Raw genomic sequence first — 24211 nt, 5'->3', positions numbered from 1 at the left:
TGTGATTGGATTTATGAAGAGAAAAGAAAATTGTATTGATGTTACCCATGTACAACCTATGACATTGCAAATCGGTGTGGTTTGTATTTAATTATTGTAGTGTTATTATTTGTATTGCCTAAATGATCTATTAATGTTAATGAATTTAAATGCATTGAGAAACAATAAGTTTGGACTATATTTTTCATCTTGTTATCAACACTAAGGGGGCCACTTCATTGTTAACAACGAAAGAACTATTTTCGAGAAAAATACAATCTATGAAGATATGGAAGCAACCCCATGATCTCTGACCTCCTTCAAGGCTTTTTCTCCCTAGCAACTTTCAACCCACAAACCATATACATAAGAAAATCTAAAATTAAGAATTGTGATAAATAATATTGAACACCCATAAAAGATAATACATTGATATATATTGAGAGAATAATATTGATATCAAATTATTTGATTTAAATCTATCCAAATCCTAATCATTCTCTATATCTTTTAACATTCATAGAGACATCAACTCATATGATACTTTTACTAAAATATTTAAAATGTCTTATGCCTTACCATTATTAACTCAAGATCTAAAATCACTCCAAATGCAATAATTGTATGATCGTACTTAATTATTATAATCTTAAAAATGTTTAAACATTTATTATTTAACATCTCATAAAGCTTTTCTTTGCTGTTTTTTAAATATTAGATATCTATACAGAAAGATTGACCATAAATATTGTCCAACACTTCGATATATATGAGTCCAATATGACATGTCTCCTACCTTAAATATCAACTTTTATTGATTCACTTTTCAGTAAAGACAAATCAATGCATTTACTGTAGTGACAAGCACAAGAGAATGCAAACAAACTTAAATAACATGTTCAAAGCTAAGAAAGACGAAAGAAAAGAGAAACTATTATTATGTAGATGGTTAAGGACGTGGGATGGAAGAAACCAAGCAATCAGGGGCTTTTAAGGCCAGCCTTGAGCAGCTCGATAGTCTGTGTGTTTGTCTTGAATGATTTGGCCAGAACATCGTCGGGGATACCGGTTGTGAAGAGAGTAGAAGGGACTGACACGGTGCCTGCATTGGCGCTCCCAAAGGCAGAAACAGCCAAGGCCTCGAAGGCAGCATCTGTGTTCAGTTGGTAATGGAGCAGTCCTTTCGGAAACACAAATAAATCCCCTGAAATGAGGGTCTGTGTGAAGAGCTTTCCCGTGGTGTCCACAACTCCAACAAGGAGAGTTCCGTCCACAAGATACAGAAGTTCAGAAGCGCGGGGATGAGTGTGAGGAGGGTTCAGTCCGCCCACAGGGAACTGCAGCACCGCCATTGACACGCCCAACCCGTTCAGCGCCGGAAACTCTGCCGCCACCGCCTTCGTCACTTTTACTGCTGTCTGCCCCGTTAAATTGTTGTTTCCCACATCTCGGAATCCCGTGAAAGTGAAGAAATTGCCAGTCAAATTAAGTGGGTTCTGCCCAGCCGGAACAACGAAATCGGTGAGAATGTCAGGATCGGAGGCGTAGATTACGCCAACACTACTGAATGCCACTAAAATCGCCATCAAACAAGCTCCATTGAATTCCATCTATTTCCCAGTATTAATACTGCAGAAAGGGGGAATTCTGAATGTTTGGGTGTGAGAGGTAGTAGTTAGAAAGCATGTATTTATAGGACAACCAGAGTTTACGTTGCAGAGAATTGCGAGGAGTTCAATGGTGAAGCCGGCTTTGTTTTGGATGTCTTCTCCGTGGGTTCACCGCCAGCGGCCACGCTGGAATCCAAATTTTTTAAAAAGGTTCACCGGATTCTCGCACGAAATTTGACCACCTCGATCTACACAATATCTTGATCGTGTGGTTCAATTTTAGACTGAGAATATATTCCACGTATCATGATTTTGATTGCTGAGTCATACATAGATAATTTCCTAATTTACACCGCCTTGCAAAGTTATAAATCCACATATATTGCAAATTATTATCATGGAAGACTGAGCATATGCGTGATGCGACTTGCATATTTTGTGTACAGACCTTTTAGAAAGGAAATTATTGATGTCAGCTGTTGAATTCATTGTTTACTTAGCAATTTAACGTTTTTTTTAATGTACCTTTTTAACATTAAATTGTAGATTTGTGATTGTTTTCTTATAGTAATCTAACATATTATGTTTGTCTTTTAAATCTTAAATCGACATTTCCTTCTTTTAAAAATCATTAGTTTTATTTTATATATTGATTTTTCTTCTTGTGTTAAGTTAGGTTTCTTTCTCAATTCTTGTCTATTTTCATTTATTCTTTTTTTCATCTATATTCATATACCAGATCTTATATGTACCAACTCTTTTAGATTCACAACATTATTAACCTTGATCCTATTGTGCATGATCCATACCTTGAAATCTGCACTCCCTTAATCTAGATCAATTCTATAATGCACAAGAGTGATCACACGTGATGTAGACCTGACCTAAAATTCAAAAGATTGACCTCTACCCTTTTGGCATAGATGTTGGGAGTCAACTTTGCACATGTTTATGTGATGATTCATTGTGTCTTGTTGTTTAAAATCGTTCATTTCAACATTAATTTACATCCAATAATTAGTTAATATCCAATTTATCAAGGAGCATTCAATATGAACATTTCAACTTGGTGCTTTAAAAGGAATAATTATTGCATTAGATTTGGTATCCTAAATGACTTCCAGGTCCAATTGTTGCCTATCAATATTTGTCAAGGGAATTACATGAGGAGAATATGATCACTCTCCTTTCAACAATTTCCTGAAAGTATTTCTAATGAATTTCAATCCTTAAGCACTGATGGAAAAAAGAGATTGGAGTGACTCATGTTGTAGAACTACACATTTTTAACTGGATCATATTTGTATGTCACAGATCTTGTTCCACGAGATTCATGTACATCAATGAAGCCGCCCTTTTTAGAAGTATAATTTTGGAAAAATTTCAATGATAGTATAGGATTATCTATCTAACTAAATAAAATCTTGAGTGATGTTCTTCTCCAAGGCTGTAATATCCTTATGCAAAGACTTTTTCTAGGAATTCCTCTCCTACTCAACTACCTCTATAGTTTTAGGGTCATAATTGTATGTTAAAAAAATCAATTGACCTGTACCTTTCTATTTTTCCTTTGCTAAGAGGAATTATTAAAAGAGAACTTTGAGCTTCTTCTTCCCCCTCTAAATCCTCATCTAGATCACCTCTAAAGATAACTTTGTAAAACTCTTATTCATTCTCAAATATAATTTTATTGGTCTTTGGCATAAGATTGTGCCTATTTTTTCTCTTCAACTCTTGTTGCTCAACCTTAGGAGAATATTCAATTTCTCTAAATGTTACATTGTGACCGTATGTTATTTATGCTTTGTTAATATTTCAAGCAGCATATCCGTTCACACCTTCACTCTAACTAATGAAGATACATACCTGTTTACTTTGAATTCAAACTTAAACCTCTTCTAACTTGTTATATTTATATACATTCATAACAACTAAGAAATTTAATATTTTGATGAGATATCATATTTTCATTTCAAACCTCCCTATGGGTTTAATCAACAAGGTTTAATAAAAAATATAACGGTGATTTCTTTTTCCTAGACTTGTGTTCAATATTATCACCACTAATGATGCTTCTTACTTTCTCCATCAATATCATATCCTCTTTAGAAATATATTATATTGAGGGGTGCATAGTTTCATCTTCTATATAGATTCTAAATTTGGACTTATTAAAAAAAAAAAAAAAATTTGGAATACACAACTCTCCACCATTGTTTCTTCTAAGAGTTTTAATCTTATTCTTTAATTGGTTGTCCACAAAAGCCTTAAACTATGACATTTTTTTTGTTGAATGATTATTGAATAAATATTTCAGTTATTAAAATAATGAAATTCAAATGATGTTTTAAAAAAATCTGATTTTCTTTTGTATACATATTTTGAATATAAATGGTTGTAATGTGATGATTGTTCTTTCATATAGTCGTAGGAATGTGAAATTTTATCTTTGACTATAATATTTATTAATTAGTGGATAGAAGAATCATATGCATGAACTAATATATAAATGATTAATGAGATTCCATGTTTGATTTTAATATTTTATTGATCTATAAGAGATAGTTATCCAATTTATCTATATATATGTTTATATCTAATTGGAATAACTATGTTGATATTGTAATGAGGTGAATTCATGACAAATTTTAATTCCCTCTCTCAATTAAAAAGGGAGAGCAACGTCAAGGGGATGAAGATAAATTGATAAAAATTGGTTCTTTATACTATGTAACAAGAACTTATTTGCATACCTACAACTAGTTTTAAAGTTACATTCTTTATTAGTTATTCATGTATGACATTTTTTTGTTAAGGCTTATCCTAGTAATGTTGCATACTATAGGTCTATTAACTGTTCTAGAGTTTTTGTAAGTGTCAAGGTCATTATTGTTGTTATCTTGATTGCAAATAAATTTGATATAGCATGTTATGCTTTCTTTTGAATTTCTTATAGTTCACTCAAGATTAGGATATTTCTCTCTACCATGCATTTAGAAGTCTTTGCTCTTTTTGTGTTGTTGAGCATATTTTGTTGTGGATTTAATATTTTTACAAAATAATAAGCTAGTTTTTATGATTTAAATATATTTTTGTTTTAAAATATTAAAATAAATTCCAATTTTTGAGCATTTAAAGAGGTAGTGTAAAAAAGAATATGGGATTAATTGCAAAGAGTGGGAAGTAAGAACTAAAATAAGTTTACAAAAATATCACCTCTTCACTATTTTCTCTTTGAATGCCTTAGATATGTCCAATGAGCTAGAGTGAGGGGATAGATAGAAGTAAATTGCATGCTGATTGTTGGTAGAAGAAAACAAAGTTGATAGAGGTTGACCTATTAACAAAAATGTGGAGAAAGATTATGTCACTATTATTCTTTTTATTAATTGGTAGGATAAAAGAAGAGAAGTAGAGAAGGAGAAAGGGATGATAAAAAATATAAATGTAAAATATTTTAGCTCAAATAGTTTTCTAAACTACTGATATTTTTTTTTTGGAAACTCATAGTAAAAGATCTTTATTTATTCTATTTGATGGAGAATAAGTTTATATATTTGAAATGTAAAATCTTCATGATTATAGGGTGCATTATATATCTAAAACTATACATATATATGTAGTACGTATGTATCTACATATGTATATGCATATGCATATTTATATTGAATTTATGCATTTATATTTATATTTATATAGATAAATTTCAATTCATTCAAACCGTTGGCTTATTCACAGGCCATTAATATTGTTCAAGATTTAGCAACAATATGTAGCTGCATTGGAAGTTACATCATATAAATTTTTCTATGAGTATATGAAATTGTTGTGTATAAAAGATATTAGTGGGTAAAAACTTAAAAAGAAATCGATGGGTTTGTAACTACAAGAATTAAGCTACATGATAATGGTAAAATTAGATCAATAATTGATTATTTGTATAATTGTTACTAGCACTCAAAATGAACTCTCAGTCACTATATAAACTTGAATAGGTTTGCCTTGCTAAATAATATCTGGATTAACTTGATAGCTAAGTATACCATGTGTTCCATATGATCTATAGACACAAACACAGATAGTAGATGTCTACTTCATAATGATAAATAATAGTTTTTATACTACAAAATAAAAGTTTAGAAATTAAGCACTATTTAGTATTAGAGAAACATACCACTTGAATGATTAAGTTCTTATGCAAAAACATAGATTAAATATATATATATATATATAGTTCTAATTGGTAGAGAAACAATTGAATAATAATGAGTTAACAAAAAACAATGCAATTGATTGCAATAGCACTAACCTAACCACAAGTACCAATAAAGATCTTCAAAATAAATTTATTGAATTAAATAAAATTTACCTTGAAATTCAAGTATGTCAATTTAAATAAAATTTAATTTGCCTTCTTCGGTTAAAAATGGCCAAACATATGCCTAAAGTAAATAAGTGAAATAAGATAAATATTATTAACACGTGAAAAGGAACACATTTGGTGTAAATAATCTTCAAATTTTTCTCTATTATCCTCATACAATTTTCCCATCATTTTTTGATCAGTACTAGTTTTTACTATAAATTTTTGGTTGCTTTAGGAACCTGCTCTATAGTACTTTACTTATTTATGTTTTCATCTTCGAATTTGGTTTATTTATGTTTTTCTCTCCGAATTGGGCTTATTTATGTTTTTCTCTCTGAATTTAGGAGAGATGCGCTCTGCAGTACCATTAACCCTTAATGTCGCTAAATTTAAGGAACACAAATTAATTTTGTTTTAATGCAAAGTCTCATACATGCATGTGTTCAGAAAAAGACACAAAGCTTGAATATGAAATGGCAATTCTCAATCATATATAGGAAAAAATAATAATAATTTGATTTTTAAACTACTGAAACCAATAAAATGTGAGATAAATGAAATATTTTAAATTTATTGAAGAAAAAATTGTATACTATAGAAATATTATTCAGATTTTTAATTTTATGCATTGATTGGTTAAATTAATTAAAAAATTAAATTACATGAATGTGATGGTATCTTACTTTGGAAGGAACTAATAAACACCTTTATTTTTTAAAGATAACTTGAATGTGATGATATTAAAATTTATTAACAACTATTGTAAATTAAAAAAATATATATAATTTAAAATTATACAAAATCCATACAAGACTAACACGTCTTATTATACTTTCTTGCCTTAAAAGTGAACATTTATTTTACATTTCAGTAAAGAAATCAATACATTTATTGTAGTGACAACCACAAAAGAAAACAAATCAATTGAAAAACAAGTTCAAGCTAAGAAAGAGGGAAGAAAAGAGAAAACATGATTCTATAGGCGAGCAAGGATGAAGGGTGGTCGAGGACTAGGGGTAGAAGAAAGCAGGTAATCAGGGATGTTCAAGCTTAAGAAAGTGGAAAGAAAGTGAGAACATTATTATGTAGGTGGCCAAGGATGATGGGTGAAAGAAACCAAGTAATCAGGTACTTTTAAGGCCACCCTTGAGCAGCTCGATAGTCTGTGTGTTTGTCCTAAATGATTTGGCCAGAACATCGTTGGGGATACCGGTTGTGAAGAGAGTAGAAGGGACTAACACAGTCCCTGCATTGGCGCTTCCAAATGCAAAAATAGCCAAGGCCTCGTTGTCAGCATCCGTGTTCAGTTGGTAATGGAGGAGTCCTTTTGGAAACACAAATAAATCCCCTTTAGTGAGGGTTTGCGTGAACAGCTTTCTCGTGGTGTCTACAACTCCAACGAGGAGAGATCCATCCACAAGAAATAGAAGTTTTGAAGCATGGGGGTGAGTGTGAGGAGGGTTCAGTCCGCCCGCCGGGAACTGCAGCACCGCCATTGACACGACCAACCCATTTAGCGCCGGAAACTCTGCCCTCAATGCCTTCATCACTTTTACTGCTGTCTGCCCTGTTAAATTGCTTTTTAGCACATCTCGAAATCCCGTGGAAGTGAAGAAACTGCCAGTCAAATTAAGTGGGTTCTGCCCAGCCGGAACAATGAAATCAGTGAGAATATCAGGATTAGATGCGTAGATTGCGCCAACACTACTGAGTACCACTAAAATTGTAATCAATGAAGCTCCATTAAATTCCATCTCTTTCTGAATATTAATACTGTAGAAATTAGGAGTTTTGAATGTTTGGTTGTGAAGGGAAGTTGTTAGAAAGCGTGTATTTATAGGAGAGCCAGAGTTTACATTGCAGAGAGTTGCGAGGAGATCAATGGTGAAGCCGGCTTTGTTTTCTATCTCCTCTCCTTAGCCCAAGCTAAAATTCAAAATGTTTGGAAACGTACATCGGGTTTTCCCACAAAAATTGGCCACCTTAATTTCGATTATGTCAGAGCGATCTACACAAAAAATTTCTTGATTGTGTCGATCAATTTTAATTTGAGAATATACCTATTAGGATTTCCTTTTGCTCAATCATAGTTAGATAAGTTTTCTGATTTATACTGTCTTGCAAACTTACAAATCTAGATATTTTGCCAATTATTTATACAATCCGTCTCCTGCAAGACTGAGGCTTTGTGCGATTCCATAGGCACGTTTTGAGCAGCTATTAAATTCATCGTCCATTTAAGCAGTTTAACGTCTTTTGATGTTATATATATATATATATATATATATATATATATATATATATATATATATATATATATATATATATATATATATATATATATATATATATTTAACATTAAATTGTAAGTTTGTGATTGTCTTCACTCATGGAATTTTAACCTGTAATGTTTGTCTTATATATATATAAAATATTAAATTGTCAATTTTTTATTATCTTCTTATGGCAATCTAACATGTTATGTTTGTCATTTTTTTTATATCTTAAATCAGTATTTCTTTCTTCTTAAAAAAAACATTAATTTTCTATTATTATTTGTTAAGTTAGGCTTCTTTCAAATCTTGTCCATTTCTATTTATTCTTATACTAACACTTGTACTGAATGGAGGTGCAATGGTAAGCCGATAGTAATATATACTAATTTTTTTGAAGTTCTAAATATAATATAAGATATTTGTACAATCTAAGATATGAATCACCATGTTCTTAGAGTTGGGTAATATCTACACTAATATGAATTACCATAATTTTGAAATTTGTGCAATGTGTAAGAATGCGGAAAGTATGAAAGAGGTTCATTTTGTAGCTTCGTACCTTTTCTCCTTAGAGAGAGAATCAAGCTTCGTACAATTTTTTTTACTTTTCACCTAAAATTCTTTGTAAATTACCTTTTATTCACTTTCTAAATTTCCTATTGTAAATTTTATTTTTTATCTCTCACGATGTAATATTTGTAAATCATTGTTCTTTCTACCAATATCTTTAATAAAAGGATTTAAATTGAAAATTACTTTTATTATATTGATATTTATTAGTATATATTAATATTAAATTATATTATATTGTAATACTCATATTTATTATATATATTATTTAATATCATATTAAAATTAAATTCTATTATATATCAACAATAAAATGAAAATTATTTTGGTAACAATTTCTCTATTTCGGACCTATACACTTTTTAATTCCTTTGAATGTCTACCCCAAAAATTAATTTAATTGAAAATCTGCATTGAATATTTCCATTTTACGTGCAAATATAACCAACAAAAATATGGAGCTTTATAAAATTATTTTTACTAATGATTATTTGGTTGTCAAACAGTGGAGGGAGACTGAAAATTATGAATTTTTAACTTCCTGAAAAGTGTTTTATCCCTCATGATTGTTTTTCCTGGAAAATGCCTGAAAATTTTAACATGGAGTGTGTGAGACACTCCCAGTGGGCAAAGCCCACATTAAAATAGCCTATTGGCTAATTAATATATTCTAATATATTAGACCTTATCTACAATTCATGAACATTGTAACATTATTAGCCTTGACCTCAGTGTGTCTTATCCATACTTGAAATCTACAATCCCCCATCCTACGTGAATTCCACAATGTAAAGGAGTGATGTCACATGGTGTAGCCTTGATCTAACATTAAAAAGATCTACTTCCATCCTTTTACAATAGATCTAAGGAGTTGACCTTGTACATGTTTATATTCATTGTGTCTTGCTTATAGACATTCATATCCAATAATTAGTCACCATCCTAGAACATCAAGGAGCATTCACTATGAACAATTCAACATGGTGTAGATCTAATCTAAAATTCAAAAAATCTACATTCTCCCATCCTAGTTCAATTCTATAAATTAGAGGGGAGATCTCACATAGTGTAGACCTAATCTAAATTTCAAAATATCAACTTCCATCATTTCATGCTTATGTGATGATTCATTGTGTGTTGCTTATAGGAATTCATTGTAGTATAAATTTATGCCCAATAATTATTCACTATCCTAGAACATCAATGAACATGCACTATGAACATTTCAAGTTGGTCCATTGAAAGGAGTAATTATTGTTTACATTTTGTATCCTAAATGACTTTCATGCTTGTATTCTATCTACAAACATTTGTAAAGGGATTAATTGAGGAGAATGTGATTGCTCATAAGACAACAATCTCTCCAAGGTATTTCTTAAAAATATTCATCCTTAGGTATCGATAGAAAATAGATATTGGTCATACCAAGGTTGTAAAGCTACACATTTTTCTATATTACTTCTGTAGGTCATGTACCATATTCATGTTCTACAAGATTGATCTAGAGCCATATGATCACCATTTTGAGAATTGTAGTTTTGTAAAAGTCCAAGGATATTCTAGGATTACCCCTCTAACTAAATCAAATTTTGAGTCATGTTCTTCTCTAGGGTTGTAATCTCCCCATCATTAGCCTTCCTATTAGTTTCCCTCCTTCAACTCAACTACTTTACTATTGTTTTTTGTTAAGATGAAAAAGGTTTTGAAGGGGCCCCAAAACCATTAGAATCCAAGAACTACCATCAATTAATGGACTAGACTACCTAACAATGAACAACAGGTTTTAGGAAGGACCTGAAACCTTCTAGACTTACAAGCATCCAGAACCCAAAACCCAAAGATTGCACAAATCATAAACAACAATACAAAGTAGTTGCAACCAGTCAAACACCAGGCAAACTTCAAGATTGAAACATTACAAAACATTTTGTCCCAAGAAGAGGGTCTAAGTCACCAAACAATAGACCTCAAAAAACCAAGAACGGGGGTTTTTTCAAGCACCCTCAACCAACAAGAAGGGTTTTCCTAGTCTCCCATAACTAGTAACAGAAACTCTGGCCCACAAAAAGCCATGAAGCCTAAACCTAACCAAAAACAAACATTGACCAAACTAGACCCTTGAAATCTATTAGCATCCAGCTAGTCCCTCAAAAGAAACAAAAAACATAGGGTTTTTCCAGGCTTTCTCAATCTCAAAGTGGGTTTTTCATGGCTCCAAAAACTTGTCAAAGCATAGACAATAGCATCTCTTCCTAAAAGGACATTCCAGGACACAGGGTTTAAATAAGGCTCCCTTAACCTTAAACTTGAGACAGAACAGCACTGAAAAAATCATACCCTCATCCTCTCCACCTCAATAGGAGAATAAGGAAGGAAACCAGTATGAAGATCAGTCTTTGCTCCCAAACAGTCAAGAGACAACACATCATCAGCTTCCCAACAACATTTCTCAGTCTCAACTGCAGCATCCACCTTCACCTCAATAGAAGATAGGTCATCTCCAACACCATCCACCTTCACCTCTAAAGAAGATTGGGCCAACTCTATAGGAAAATCTAGAGAGAAAAAAGAGATGTTGAGGAAAAAATGAAGGAAAAAAGGAAAAGCCAACCCAGGGGCCAACAGGGTAGAAATATTCAAAATCACCCATAGAAAGGGTGAACCAAACAACACCCAGAGGACCACAATGAAGGGCTCCAAAAAATAAAGATAAGGAGGATAACCCATCTCAAAGAAAAGGTTACCCTCCTCCACACAACACATCAGACCTAGAATTCTCAAAATCAAGAGACCGCCTTCCAAGAAATAGGGCTATGCAACTGGGTCGGAAACATCTCCCAAATGGAAAAAACAATAAAAGAAACCCCAAACGTAACTCACCTGCTTTTCCCATGAACCAAACTTGCCATCTGGAAGGAAATTAGGCTGAATAAGGGTGTCTTTGCAAAAGGAAAGCCTCCAAAAGTAGCCCTAGTTGAGGAAAGAACAACCGCCCTAAACACAAAAGGGAGACAGGCAAGAGAGCCCCAACTAGAAAAGGAAAAAATGGAGCAGACAAAGGGAAAGGGGAAGACCTCAACACATCTCCCACAACCCTCAATCCAATCAGAAACTCTAACAGCCCCTTCGCCAACAACATCCTCTTGTGTCCTAGACCAAGGCACCCCCATCCAAATACTCCAACCGCATAACAACCAGACCACAGAGCGTAGCCCAACATCCAAGCGCATCCTGATGAAAATGATCCAACCATCAGCGTCATTATCCTCTTCATCATCTCCACCATTAGAATCTCCTAAAACCCTCACTCCCGCTCTCCTCATTTCAAATCCTCCTCAACTACTTTACTAGTGTTAGACTCATAATTGTTAACAAATAAAAATTGTTAACAAAAATCAAGTGATAACTCTCTTTTTTAAGGTGAATTTTTAGGTCATTCTTCATCCTCTAAATGCTCATCTAGATCACCTACTTGTAAAGTTACCTCTTGAACCTCTAGTTCATTCTCAGATATAGTTTCATTTGTCTTTAGTAGAGACTATGCCTCCTTTTTCTCTTCATCTCTTGATTGCTTGAGGTATTATAGGAATCGGATAGAATCTTGAAAAAGTATTGGTACAACGAATAGTGGAAGAAAATAATTACTTACGCATATCTCAAAATTATTATGACTTAAAATATTTAGTGAAATGTAACTGGTTCTCTTATATAATTTTGTTTAAGTGTTTTAACCTTCATAAAAATATTGTTCAAAATATTTGTATTCTCTTCTATGAGAATAATGGCATATTCTTATGTTTATATATTAAAAAAGATATAGTTTATTTAGCTGAAGTTTTATTCCATGAATGTAAGCTTGTTACATGGAAATTAGACCAATGTTCAAACACTAGGGCCTATGTGCCTTCTTTGTAGGGTGTAAATAATACTAGATTTATGTTTTTTGATCTAATTGGATTTATGTTCAAACACTAGGACACATGTTCAAACACTAGGACACGTGTGAAGGAGAGCAAAGACAACGCAGTTAATGTACATGCAACGCAGGCAAGGAAGTGCAGGAAAAGTTGGGGTAAGGAGCATATTGCCCTTGAGTAAGGCTTTCGTCTTAATCATCGCTTTAGTTGTTCAGAATCTGTGTTGGCTCTAACGTTTTATTTTCATGGTGCACGGCTTATGAACCCATTATACACCCTGAGAAGTATGAAGCAGATGCTGGATACCATAAACTGGATTTTCAAGGACTCCGTTATGTTCCCTTCCACACAACCTTTGAGATACAGAATGTTAAGGGTTCGGAGGCCATGGGATTTTCTGGAGAGTGACGATGAATTACAAATGAGGTTCTCAGAGGAGGACGTCATGATGTGCATTGACGACAGTTCTCTCGCTATCAAATCACAACGTAAATAGGAGAAAGCGGATGTCAATTCTTGGTTGGGTAGAAGCAACACTACCCAAAATTCAAGACTTGTACTGCCTGACAACTGCAAAAAAACATTTTTGTAATATGGTTGGCTCTTTTAGATTTTCTTACATAGAGGTTACATAGAGTAGCATGTTCTAAATTTAATTAATGAAAAAATAAATTCTTGAAGGCAAGATTTTGTTTGAATAATTTGTAAGATTGTTTATTATTTACATTTATTATTGACATGATTCTATATATTGATAAGCATATTCATTATTAATTATAAGTTTCAAGGAAATTGAAAAATATAATATTTTTCATATCACATTTGTTAGTATGTTTTCTATGTGAATTGATTAAGCTGATAAGGATATGAAACATTTTTAAGGATCATTTGAGCAACCCTTTATTCAACATTTGTGAGATTTTTTATATTTATAGTGGATGTGTGTGTGTGTTTTTATATGCAAGGTCTCTTATCTTTGTAGTTTGTACATGAATGCACATCAAGATGTATTGTAGTGTTATGTAAGTTTTCTTTTCTTTTCTTTTCTTTTCTATTTTAAACTCTATTTCACCCATTGGAATAGGCACCAATTTAGGATATTTGAATAATTAATTTTTTAAAAAAATATATCGTATTTTAATCCTTTAATGTTAGTTGTAGTTTACCATTCTACATACCTCAATTCTACAAATATATTACTATCTTAAGAGGGGTTATTCAAGTGTTATTTTTTGTGAATTGTGTTTTATGACATTTATTATAATCATGCATGAAGGGTAACATAGATAATTGAATAAATATTTTGGTGAAACAAGTGGCATATATTTAGCCTCATGAATCAACTATTATTTGTACATAAGAGATTAGTGTTCTTGTTAGTATCAATTATCACAATAAAAATTAGTGAGAAAATTAGGAATTCTTTGGTAGATAAGGTATGGTATATAGATAACCCTTTTTGCATCTAAAACACTAACCATAGGAACACTCCTTTCAACTAGTAGAGCGTTAAGATGGAGTTACTCTCTCTCTTGAATTATTCTTTAACTATCCTTACTTGATCATAGGTGTTGTGTCAATGTTCTAAGTTGACATTTCCTGGTCTTAGAAGTTGATCTTATTTTTAGGGTTCGAGCAAGATAAATGTTTTAGAGCCAACACTTGCATAGATTTGAAATATTAAGCCTAAGACTTTGGGTAGGTATTTTTTGTTTCATTTCAAAAAAAATGTTGGTGTTCAACTCTTGAGATTAGCATTTATGATTTTGTTGGTCAACATTTATGGTGCTAGAAGTAGGGCATAATATGATATTTTTTTCTCTTTTATTGGTTATGATGGGATTTTCCTATCTTTAGTGTAGTATTCTTGGCATTCTTAATGATATCAATGTTTTTCCTAGGGATATTGAGAGCCTACTTCTAAGAAATACATTAGAATTTTGTAAGATCATTTAAGTAGTTTGGGTATGACGAATGATGATGTTGCATGTAATGTGTTCATTTCCACACTATTTGATGAATCCTTTTCGTAGTAAATATTTTCACCTTCTCAATTCAGTCATGGAAATAGCTAAGAGATATTATGTTATATCAATTTGTTAGATTCATTCATTTCTAAGTGGATTTTGAGTAATTTACATGCACCAAAAGAATGTGGTTATTTATAATTTTAAAAATATTAAATAAACCTATTTTCTCATTTTTAATTCTTAATGCCATTGCTTTGTGTCTTTTTCTCAATTCTCTTGATGGTTTGACTATAGTGTTCATTACAATGTTGCTCCCAAAGTGAAAACATTAGAATGTACCTTTACAGAGGAAATTTCTCTTGGTTAACATCTCATGCCTCAATTATGTAAATGTGCATACTCCATGATTATTAATTTAAAGATTATAGGGCTTGTTCCAATTTCATGACTCCTTTAGTTTATCAAAATTTTAATTTGAGTTATATATATATATATATATATATATATATATATATATATATATATATATATATATATATATATATATATATATATATATATATATATATATATATATATATATATATATATATATATATATATATATATATATATATATATATTTGTTATCTTGTATATTCATTATGCAAATATATAGTTCATAAATTCACTAGTGTTTCTCCCCATTTTTTATGTATCTAATGTATATAATTTGATCTTGACACCACCTAAGCTCTATTAATTTTTTATAACTTAACCATCATGTATAATAGATTTTGAATAAGATGATGACAAGAATGATGAGATTTTAGTATCCTTTCAGCCTATTGAGATTAATTAAACAAGTGAGCTAGGTATTCTAAGTAAATATTATGTTATTTTATCCCTATATTCCCTCACCACATGTAATATTAAGGTTCTCCTATTATAGATATGTGTGAAATAATTGATGTTTCATCATGTGTGGTTGATTTGGATGATGATAATGAAGTTGTCAAGATCTCAATTCTTTTTTTTTCTCATCAACACAAATGAATCCATCATGATAGACATATCTCATTAAATTAGCATGAATTCACTTTACAACCAAGCTAATCAAGATTTTAAGTTGTTTTATAAGAATAATAATTTGTCTATCCATTTTTTTTTAATATTTTGTAGTGATTCACATGATGACATGGAAGGAAACATTTTATAAACCACCACCCAATGGGGATATTTTAGAAGAACTTTTTTTCTATTTTTTGTTTTGATTTTGTTGGGAATATACCTAAATAAACTAATAAATTTGTTAGTCACACCAATATCTAGTGTAATGTCCCATCTCCCTTATGCTCTCACTAACTTTTATTGGCATCTGGGTAGCTTGATCGATTAGATTTCCTAAGAGCATAATCAATGATCCTAATGTTGAAACCACTGACCCTAGTGAATTTGTATAGGAATATTCAATGAAGAAGAAGCAATGATGAGTAGAATAGGCACAAGTTGATTTGCATCATCAAAATTCGCCCATGCCTTGTGTCATGCCACCACCAACACCTTATATTGATTTGTTAAAATAATTAATCTTTGAAAGCAAGTGAAACTCCACCCATAATTTTCTAAAAAATTCAATAGCATCTCAAAATTGGCACGTGGTCAATGGTTAAAGACCATCTACTAGTACTCCCAAAAATGTACCACAACACATGCATTCCTAAACCACCTAATTGGAATTATTATTATTTTTTGTTTGGAGGTATAGTTTGATTTATGAAAGGGTAAATAAAGTATTGGGTTATAGTTTCTTTGGTAATATGTAAATCCAAGATCTATCTATACAATAATTCATCAACATAGAATTGTCATGTCTCACCTCTCTTTAAAGGTAGAGTCTATCTAGATTGTCTTCAATTGATGTAGCTACATTAACAATGCTTTGCATTAAAGTTGTAGGGAATGATACATGTGGAAGCATATTAATAAAATTTTGCATTAAATAAATATTTATTGGAGCACGTTTATGTTATCATTTATAGTTTCTCACAAGGAAGCCTTATTAGGTGGAGGTGTGTGGGGTTTCATTGAGGGGGAATTCATGTGAGTTATTTTCTAGTGGTGGTTTAATTTTTAATAGAAAATGTCCTAATTAAACTTCATACTAAAGTATTTTGTGTATAGAAATGTAACATGAATCACCTACATTTATAATAATAATAAAATAAATAAATAAATACATGTACATTTCAATGTATGAAATAGAGGAATGAAGGTACATTCCTAAATAGTGATCCTATCGTGGGCCATGTAAACTAGTAGGAGATATAAAGAACTCTAGATCAATAGTTTAAACCTAGAGTGACCTATATGGTAGATCAATAGAAAGGGAAAATGAGAGGGGTGTCTCAATCAAGTAGAACAAATATTGTTTTTTGATGGATTTATTGCCTTCAAGATTTTATTTTGGTTTGGTGGATGAGAGAAATATAATTTTACTTACATGAATTTTCTAAAAAGTTTTTTACCTTTTTTTTTTTTAAGGGAGATGTGTCAAACCTATACAACTAGAAAGATGCAAGAGCTTATCACTAAATTATAGACCAAGAAAGTATGGACATCATGAACAAAAATAATGGTATATGATATGTGTTTCTTTTAAAATTCAAGATTCGATGAGGAAAGTAAGGGGTGATTTTCATATAAGTTTATGTAAGTCACTAATGAGATCAAATATCATGAAATCTATCTGTGATATTTGAAAGGAAAATTTTAATGAAAAAAAATTATAAATAATTTTCTCAAAACTCAAGGTTGATTATAAATTTAGGCCCTAAAAGAATAAGAAAAAAGTTGTGTTATTACAATGGATATGAGTAGATACTCTAATTTTTGTTGGGTATGATTTAATTTTTTGAAAGGCTTCTTCAATGTCAAGCAATTTTTATTGGTCATGGTAGTCAAATGAGTCAACTAATACGTTTCTCTTCTCTCATTGCCATTTCACTCCACATGGTTTCAATTTCAATCACCTTACTTATAAAGAGGAGAAGCATATTCTCTCAATTTTTTTCACTTAACTTTTTGATGTTCGTGAAGAGGTGAAATTTTTTGGTGTTTGGATCGCCCTCCTTTGGCAATTCCATCGTAGACTTTTGTATCCAATAAATCTCTTCAATACTAATAATTGTGTTCATACCATCAAGATAGTCTCCTTACATCTATTTTAGTTTCTAAGTCAACACAACAACATCTCCTCTTTTTTCTCAATTTTTCCTTTCCAACTTCTACTCTAAAAAATGTCAGGATATACAAATTTATTACAAAGTGTCAACTTGTCTTTAATATCTTGTATCATCCTTTAACAATGTTTATAGCACCATTTAAATTTGGCCTTCCACCATTCTTTTGACATTGAAGAAAAGTCTATATGTTTAAGCCAAAAAAATTGAATCTTAGAGTAACCTTTGAACATAGCTCCTTTTCTATTTTTTAATGAAATCAACTAGTGGTTTGAACTAGCATAGTGAGTCAACCTAATAAAATTCTACTCTAAATCCAAAAATACTATCCTAGTGGATGTAAGATTTGCCTATGAGAATAACCCTAATCTAATTTCAAAAATAAGTTTAATATTATAATAAATAATGTATTGTTATTCTACCTATTATATTTTTTTTATTATTTAAAAATAATATTATTTTATTACAAAAAAATTTCTTTTCTAAATAACCATTATGATTCTTATATTATTGTATTTCTAATTATTATAATATTAATATATGTTTTTCTAATTATTATAATATATGTTTTTATAATATTATAATATTATGTTATCGTATATATTATTGTATTTCTAATTATTATAATATTAATATATGTTAGTTGAATAATAAGATATGATGTTGAAAAAAATGGGCTCTACATAGGGCGGTTGGCTGTGGGCAGGAAAAAAAATCAAAATTCCCTCCATTGCAGGAACACAGTGCATGGCATAGATCGTCAACAGAATGGGGGAATCTATGGGTATACTAAGACAGGAGGACAAAATGGTCACATTTACCTGCAAAAAGGAGGACAGTATGGTAAACAGCCTTGAACCAATTGGTCGCATTCACACTAGAGATCTAAACTTTCATTTAATTGACTCAACAAACAAAAACAAGGTATTTTCAACATATGTGATGAATCTTTTTTGACTATGCTCGTATTCTAGAGAAAGACACCAGGTTTTTTTATTGAATAGTTGAAGATTCAACGACCGATCTAAAAACCAAGAGTAATAGTTATGGACACGAAGAAAGAGGGTTTCCACCATTTGTGTCATGGCCAAATACGCTTCCTGTGAATTTAAAACCCAAGATTTTTAATCAGGGACATGAGGAAAAGTTGTTCCAATCATTTGTATCATGGAAAAATTTTCTCCCTATAAATAGACCAGAGAAAGACACAAGGTGTTTTGATCAAAGATTTAAAGATTTAGAGGATGATCTAAAACCCAAGAGAAACAATCCTAGACAAGAAGAAAGAGGGTTTCCACCATTTGTGTCATCGCCAAATATGCTTCCTGTGAATGTAAAATCTAAGAGATTTAATCAGGTACATGAGGAAATGAGGCTCTCATCATTTGTACTATGGCCAAATTCTCTCCCTATAAATAAACCAAGCTTTCTTTCGGACAGAAATAGCATACCCCTGCATAATGTTCACAGAGCGTCCTTCAAACCAAGCATCCCTCCAAAGTCAAATGGACGGGATAATTTGTGGATCTGGAGAAATAAATTTCAGGCTTTGATTCCAACTAGGAACAGGATGAAGTCTAAGATCATAGAGCAAGAATACAACATCTCCAAAGTTTCATTACCAGAACACTTCCTTTTACCTCAAATATTGCATCTCCAGGAAACAACAATTATTGCTAATTTTTGGAACTTTACTCCCTCATTTCCAGTTTTATCCTCTTGGGTGAAGAAGAATTGAAAAGGGCTTAAAGATAATTTTTATACTGATAATGGGTCTGACTTCTTTACTGCTACTTTCCATTCAAAAGATTGAAGAGATTTGGTCCATCGGTACAAGAGTTGGTTCTGCATGGGTCACAACCTTTTAAATATTCCTTGGGCTCCAAATTTTAAGATAAATAATGAGAATTGCAAATTTGCTCCTTTTTGGGTAGCTTTTCTTGCATTGCCCCTTGAATAGAGGGACCTGGATTTGATTGAACTATTAGCAAATAGAATATGTATTTTTGTTAGACATGATCTCATTCTTTTTAAAATTACACATCTTAGGGTCTGAGTATGTGTATTGCTTGATGTTTCGAAGCCTCTTCTAATGGATATCTTTGTAACTTCAAATTTTGGTACTTGGAAGCAGGAAATCATTATTCAAACCCCTGAAGTAGTGAATTGTTATTTAGAAGCTTTGGGGCATTTTAATTCTCAATGTCAAGGGTTTAGCTTCCCAACAGTTCTAGTCTGTGAGGATCATTCTTTTGATCCCTTGTGTTGTACCTATCACGCTGAACCCAAACTCTTAAATTCCTAATCCAATCGAAGGTTGTTAGGAAGATAGTGACTCAGTGATAACTATTTCCACCCAGACAAACTCTCATATATTTTTAGTTCCATCCAGTTCTCAAAGATCTCAATGTGCATTTGAAAATGACATTTTTCAATTGATATTACTATCTTTTTAGCATTTCACATTTTTTTTGCATATGCTATACTCAATAGATTCTTTTTTGAGCTCTATTCCTATTCATGTTCAGTTGCCAGCGCTCAAGATTTTGATTTTGGTGTCAATCTATCCTTGTTATTCAGATAAGGTTCTCCTTTACTCACATGCGACCATCAATATGGATGACATCATGAAGAAATTAATCTTTGATAATCATCCCATCAGTATTATGGTTGATTCCAAAGGAGCAAAAGGCCACAAAAAACTTCAGTAATTCTAGAAAATTTATCTACAAAATTATTAAATTCAATAGGATCTTAGTTTTTTGATGAAATTGTAGAGAAAATCTTAAATGAAGATGATGGGATAAATAATATTTCAAGCTCAACTTGTATCAAACAAAAGATGTTTCCTAAAGAGTAAACATTGTTTAAAGATGATGGGATCTTCTCTTCTTAGAATAGTATGGTTGATGATGTAGGACTAATGCTTACGAACATTTCTCCTCTTTCCACCAATCTTAAGACCCATCATTCACCCCCTCTGTTGTTAATGGAAACTGAGATAGATGGTTTTCACGAAGAGGGATTAGAACCAACTTTTGAATCTTCCCCTTGTTTGTAATGGACACTGATATGGTTAATTCTCATCAAGGTCATATTTTTCAAATAGAATCAGTATTTGATTACTCTCAGCCCCTTTCCATCACTCAATCTCCTACTCAAACTCAGTCTCAAAAGCCTAAGAATCTGAGAGGTAAGAAATAAAGCAAAGTCAAGACTAAGAAAGATATAGAGGTAGGTATGGACAAACAAATCTTAATAAAAAATTCTCTATAACTAAAAGACTGAGGAGGGCATGCTACTCTCCTCGAGAATAATGAAAAACATTTCTTGCAATGTGAGAGGCATTCATTTCTTGCAATGTCAGAGGCATTAATGCCTTTGAGAAGAGAAACGGGATCAAGAAGCAACTTGATTCTTCAAGGACAAACATTATCATTTTGCAAGAAATTAAAACCTCTCAAGATACTTTCTAGACAATAGTTCATAAATGGTAAACTTGGAAATTTGTTCATGTCCTAGCAGTAGGGGCTTCATGAGGCCTAATTACTCTTTGGAATTAAAACCTTCAATGGTAGAGATAATCAATGAAGGTAGTGATTGGTAAGCTCTGAGTATACAAAGTTTTAATCTTTCCTTTATACTCATTAATGTTTATGGTCTGACTTCTACACATGAAAAATAGAGGTTATGGGGTATCTTAACAAACATCATCTAGATTTTCCCAAATCAAAATATTATTCTAGGAGGGTATTTTAATGCCATTACTTCTCCTCATTAAAAAAAGGGTGGTATATGCCCTCCTCCAAAGACCATTAAGGATATTGTTTTTTCCATCTCGGATAATTATTTGAAAGATGTAATCCTAAAGAAGGGGTAATTTACTTAGACAAATAAGTGAAAGAATTTCACCCAAATTACTGAAAGATGAGACAAGTTTCTCATATCTCAACATTGGCTTTTACAAAATTACAACTTGCAAGCTGATATTTTACCTCTTACATGCTCAGACCAATTTGTTGTTTTACTATAAATTATTAGTTTCCACAAAAGATCCCTGCATCATCCCTCATTGAAATTTAAGAAAATATGGTTTAGACATCCTCATTTCCTACCCCTCTTGCATTAATGGTCGGTTAGTGGTCCATTCCATCATGACACTAAAATGTTTTAGCTAAACAAGAAAATAAAGCATATCAAGAATCAGATGAAAGAATGGAATGTAAAAGTCTTTAATAACATCTTTGTTGAAAAATATTTAGTAGCAAAGCAACTAGCAAAGATTCAGAGTCATATAATCCTTCGTGGATTAGACCCAAGCTCATATGAAAAGAAAAACTAGTTGCAAGAACTATGGGAATAGTTGTGCAAAAGAGAGGAAACCTATTGGCATCACAAGTCTAGGGAATTATGGCTAAAAGAAGGAGATAAAAATACAAAAAAAAATCATGCTTTAGCTCAAGCGAAGCAGGCAGCTTCATCAATTCTCTCCATCAATGATGCAAAAACAGGAAATAAGATCACAAACGCTTCTCAGATTCAAGAAGGAGTTGGTTTTTTCAAAATCCTTTTAGCTCCTGATACTGTTTCAAATCAAGATCCTATGTAGGATGAGAAGGACTTTTTGAGTACCATTCCACTTCTCATTTCCCAACAAGATAATGGGGACCTATTTAAACCATTCACCCTGGATGATTTTAAGAAGGTGGTTTTCTCTCTTGAAACGGACAAAGCACCACAACCTGATGGTTTTACACCATTATTTTTTCAAAAATGTTGGGATGTTGTATGCTCAGACCTTTTGGAAGCTCTTGACTAGTCTAGAAGAAGCTCTTCAATTCTAAAAAACTTCAATGCCACAAACATTGTAATTCTACCAAAAGTTAAAGATCCAAAAAAAATTGCATATTTTCGACCTATTTCGTTACACAATACTATTTATAAGATTCTTACCAAGGCCATTTATTTAAGGCTGCAATCTATGATAAGAAAAAAAGAATTCATGGAGATCTTTTTTGATAAAGATAAGGAGCATTTAAGAGTTAATAAAATGGCAGATGGTAGCTACAACACAAAGGATCTTATGGCTCCCTGGGCAGATATGGTCGAATTCTTTATGAGGTATATTATGCTTGATGGTAGATATGCCAATATCATTTCTTATTATTTTACCATCTTGAACCACTTTAGGCATGGAACCCATAATAGCAAGAACCCCCCCATAATTACTTGTTGACCTTGATTATAAGCCAGTTAAAAAGGGTGAGATATTGATTACTCCTAGAACCCATAATAGAAAGAACCCCCCCAGATGGGCTGCAAGTAAATATAAGTCGACCAACAAGATGGTCTCTAAAACTGAGCCTTATTCCAGAAAGAAGAAGTTAGTTACTAAAGACTACGTGTTGGCATTTTCAATACCGAGACAAATTGTTGATATTCATTAAGGATATTGAGAAGGTTGTTGAAGACTATTTGATATAACTGAAGAAGGATGATAACTATCTTTATAACATTATTTTGTCATTGATGTCAAGAAATTGATTTTCTAATTCAGTATGATGTTGCCATATCTTGAGGAAATTAATTTGAAGAGAATTAAGTGGTCGGTAAAAGACACAGAAAGAATATGATAAGAAAGGGGAGAAATAAGTTATTCAGTGGGCAACTATTACCGAGCTAGACAATGATGAGATCATAATGTTGAGATTGTTTTGATATCCTACATATGTTGTTGATTATAAGGTTAATACTATCCTATGTCACCAAGCGAAGAACCTAGTTGGTAAACCCTAAGGAACCTAGTCGGTAAACCCTAAGGTTATCTATGTCGGTTAATGAAGGCAGAATGTCTACCGAGTAAAGTTTAGTATTTACTGAGTTGCAACCGAGTTATGACAGAGTGCATTGGATGAATACAAGCATTATTTAATGAAGGACAATGATTAGCTGGAGATGTATAAATGATTGGAATGCCGCACATGAAGTTTGTTAAAGGATCTATGGCAATAAATGATCAGCAAGAAGATCTACAACACAAATTGAACCACAATAACCTTGTGCAATTTCCAAGAAAGGAATGCAAGTCCTGAGGCAAGGTAAAACATTTTCAGATCGAAAGATACATTGAACCTAGTCAAGATTGAAGATCTAATGGCTAAGATTGATCATGGGAAATGTGATCAAGGAGATTAAGTGGCGAGAATTGTTTATAAATAAGAAATTGTTGATAAACAATGCATGTGAGCAAATGTAAGCATAGGGATGCTACATAGTGATTACCGAGCACAGAAGCTTGAAGA

The 24211-nt window shown here is 31.9% G+C and overlaps 2 protein-coding genes across 2 annotated transcripts; both read right to left on the bottom strand.

Moving 5' to 3' along the window:
* Positions 1–959: 959 nt before the first annotated feature.
* On the bottom strand, positions 960–1565 carry LOC131040880 (germin-like protein 9-3). The gene has a single exon (XM_057973836.2). It carries the CDS (start codon positions 1563–1565, stop codon positions 960–962), a length of 606 nt encoding a protein of 201 aa, XP_057829819.2.
* A 5514-nt stretch (positions 1566–7079) lies between these two features.
* LOC131040879 (germin-like protein 9-3) lies at positions 7080–12124 on the bottom strand. Its single transcript, XM_057973835.2, has 3 exons — positions 11896–12124; positions 11139–11356; positions 7080–7715 (listed from the first exon to the last, which is right to left on the bottom strand). The coding sequence occupies exons 1-3, from the start codon at positions 12122–12124 to the stop codon at positions 7080–7082; spliced, it is 1083 nt and encodes a 360-aa protein (XP_057829818.2).
* Between the last annotated feature and the right edge of the window lie 12087 nt (positions 12125–24211).

This window comes from Cryptomeria japonica, chromosome 10, assembly GCF_030272615.1.
Source record: "Cryptomeria japonica chromosome 10, Sugi_1.0, whole genome shotgun sequence".
In the NCBI taxonomy this organism is placed as follows: domain Eukaryota; kingdom Viridiplantae; phylum Streptophyta; class Pinopsida; order Cupressales; family Cupressaceae; genus Cryptomeria; species Cryptomeria japonica.
The sequence above is the reverse complement of the archived record's forward strand: the minus strand, read 5'-3'. Positions and strand labels throughout refer to the sequence as shown.

What these genes read in the sequence shown, in the direction of transcription:
- LOC131040880 (XM_057973836.2), bottom strand. Translation starts at nt 1,565, where the DNA reads ATGGCGATTTTAGTGGCATTCAGTAGTGTTGGCGTAATCTACGCCTCC.
- LOC131040879 (XM_057973835.2), bottom strand. Translation starts at nt 12,124, where the DNA reads ATGAGGAGAGCGGGAGTGAGGGTTTTAGGAGATTCTAATGGTGGAGAT. An exon ending in AGTTTCTGATTGGATTGAGG is followed by an intron (nt 11,357 to 11,895) that starts GTTGTGGGAGAT and finishes TTTTCTCTCTAG; the next exon opens with ATTTTCCTATAGAGTTGGCC. An exon ending in TTGAGGTGGAGAGGATGAGG is followed by an intron (nt 7,716 to 11,138) that starts GTATGATTTTTT and finishes ATTAATATTCAG; the next exon opens with AAAGAGATGGAATTTAATGG.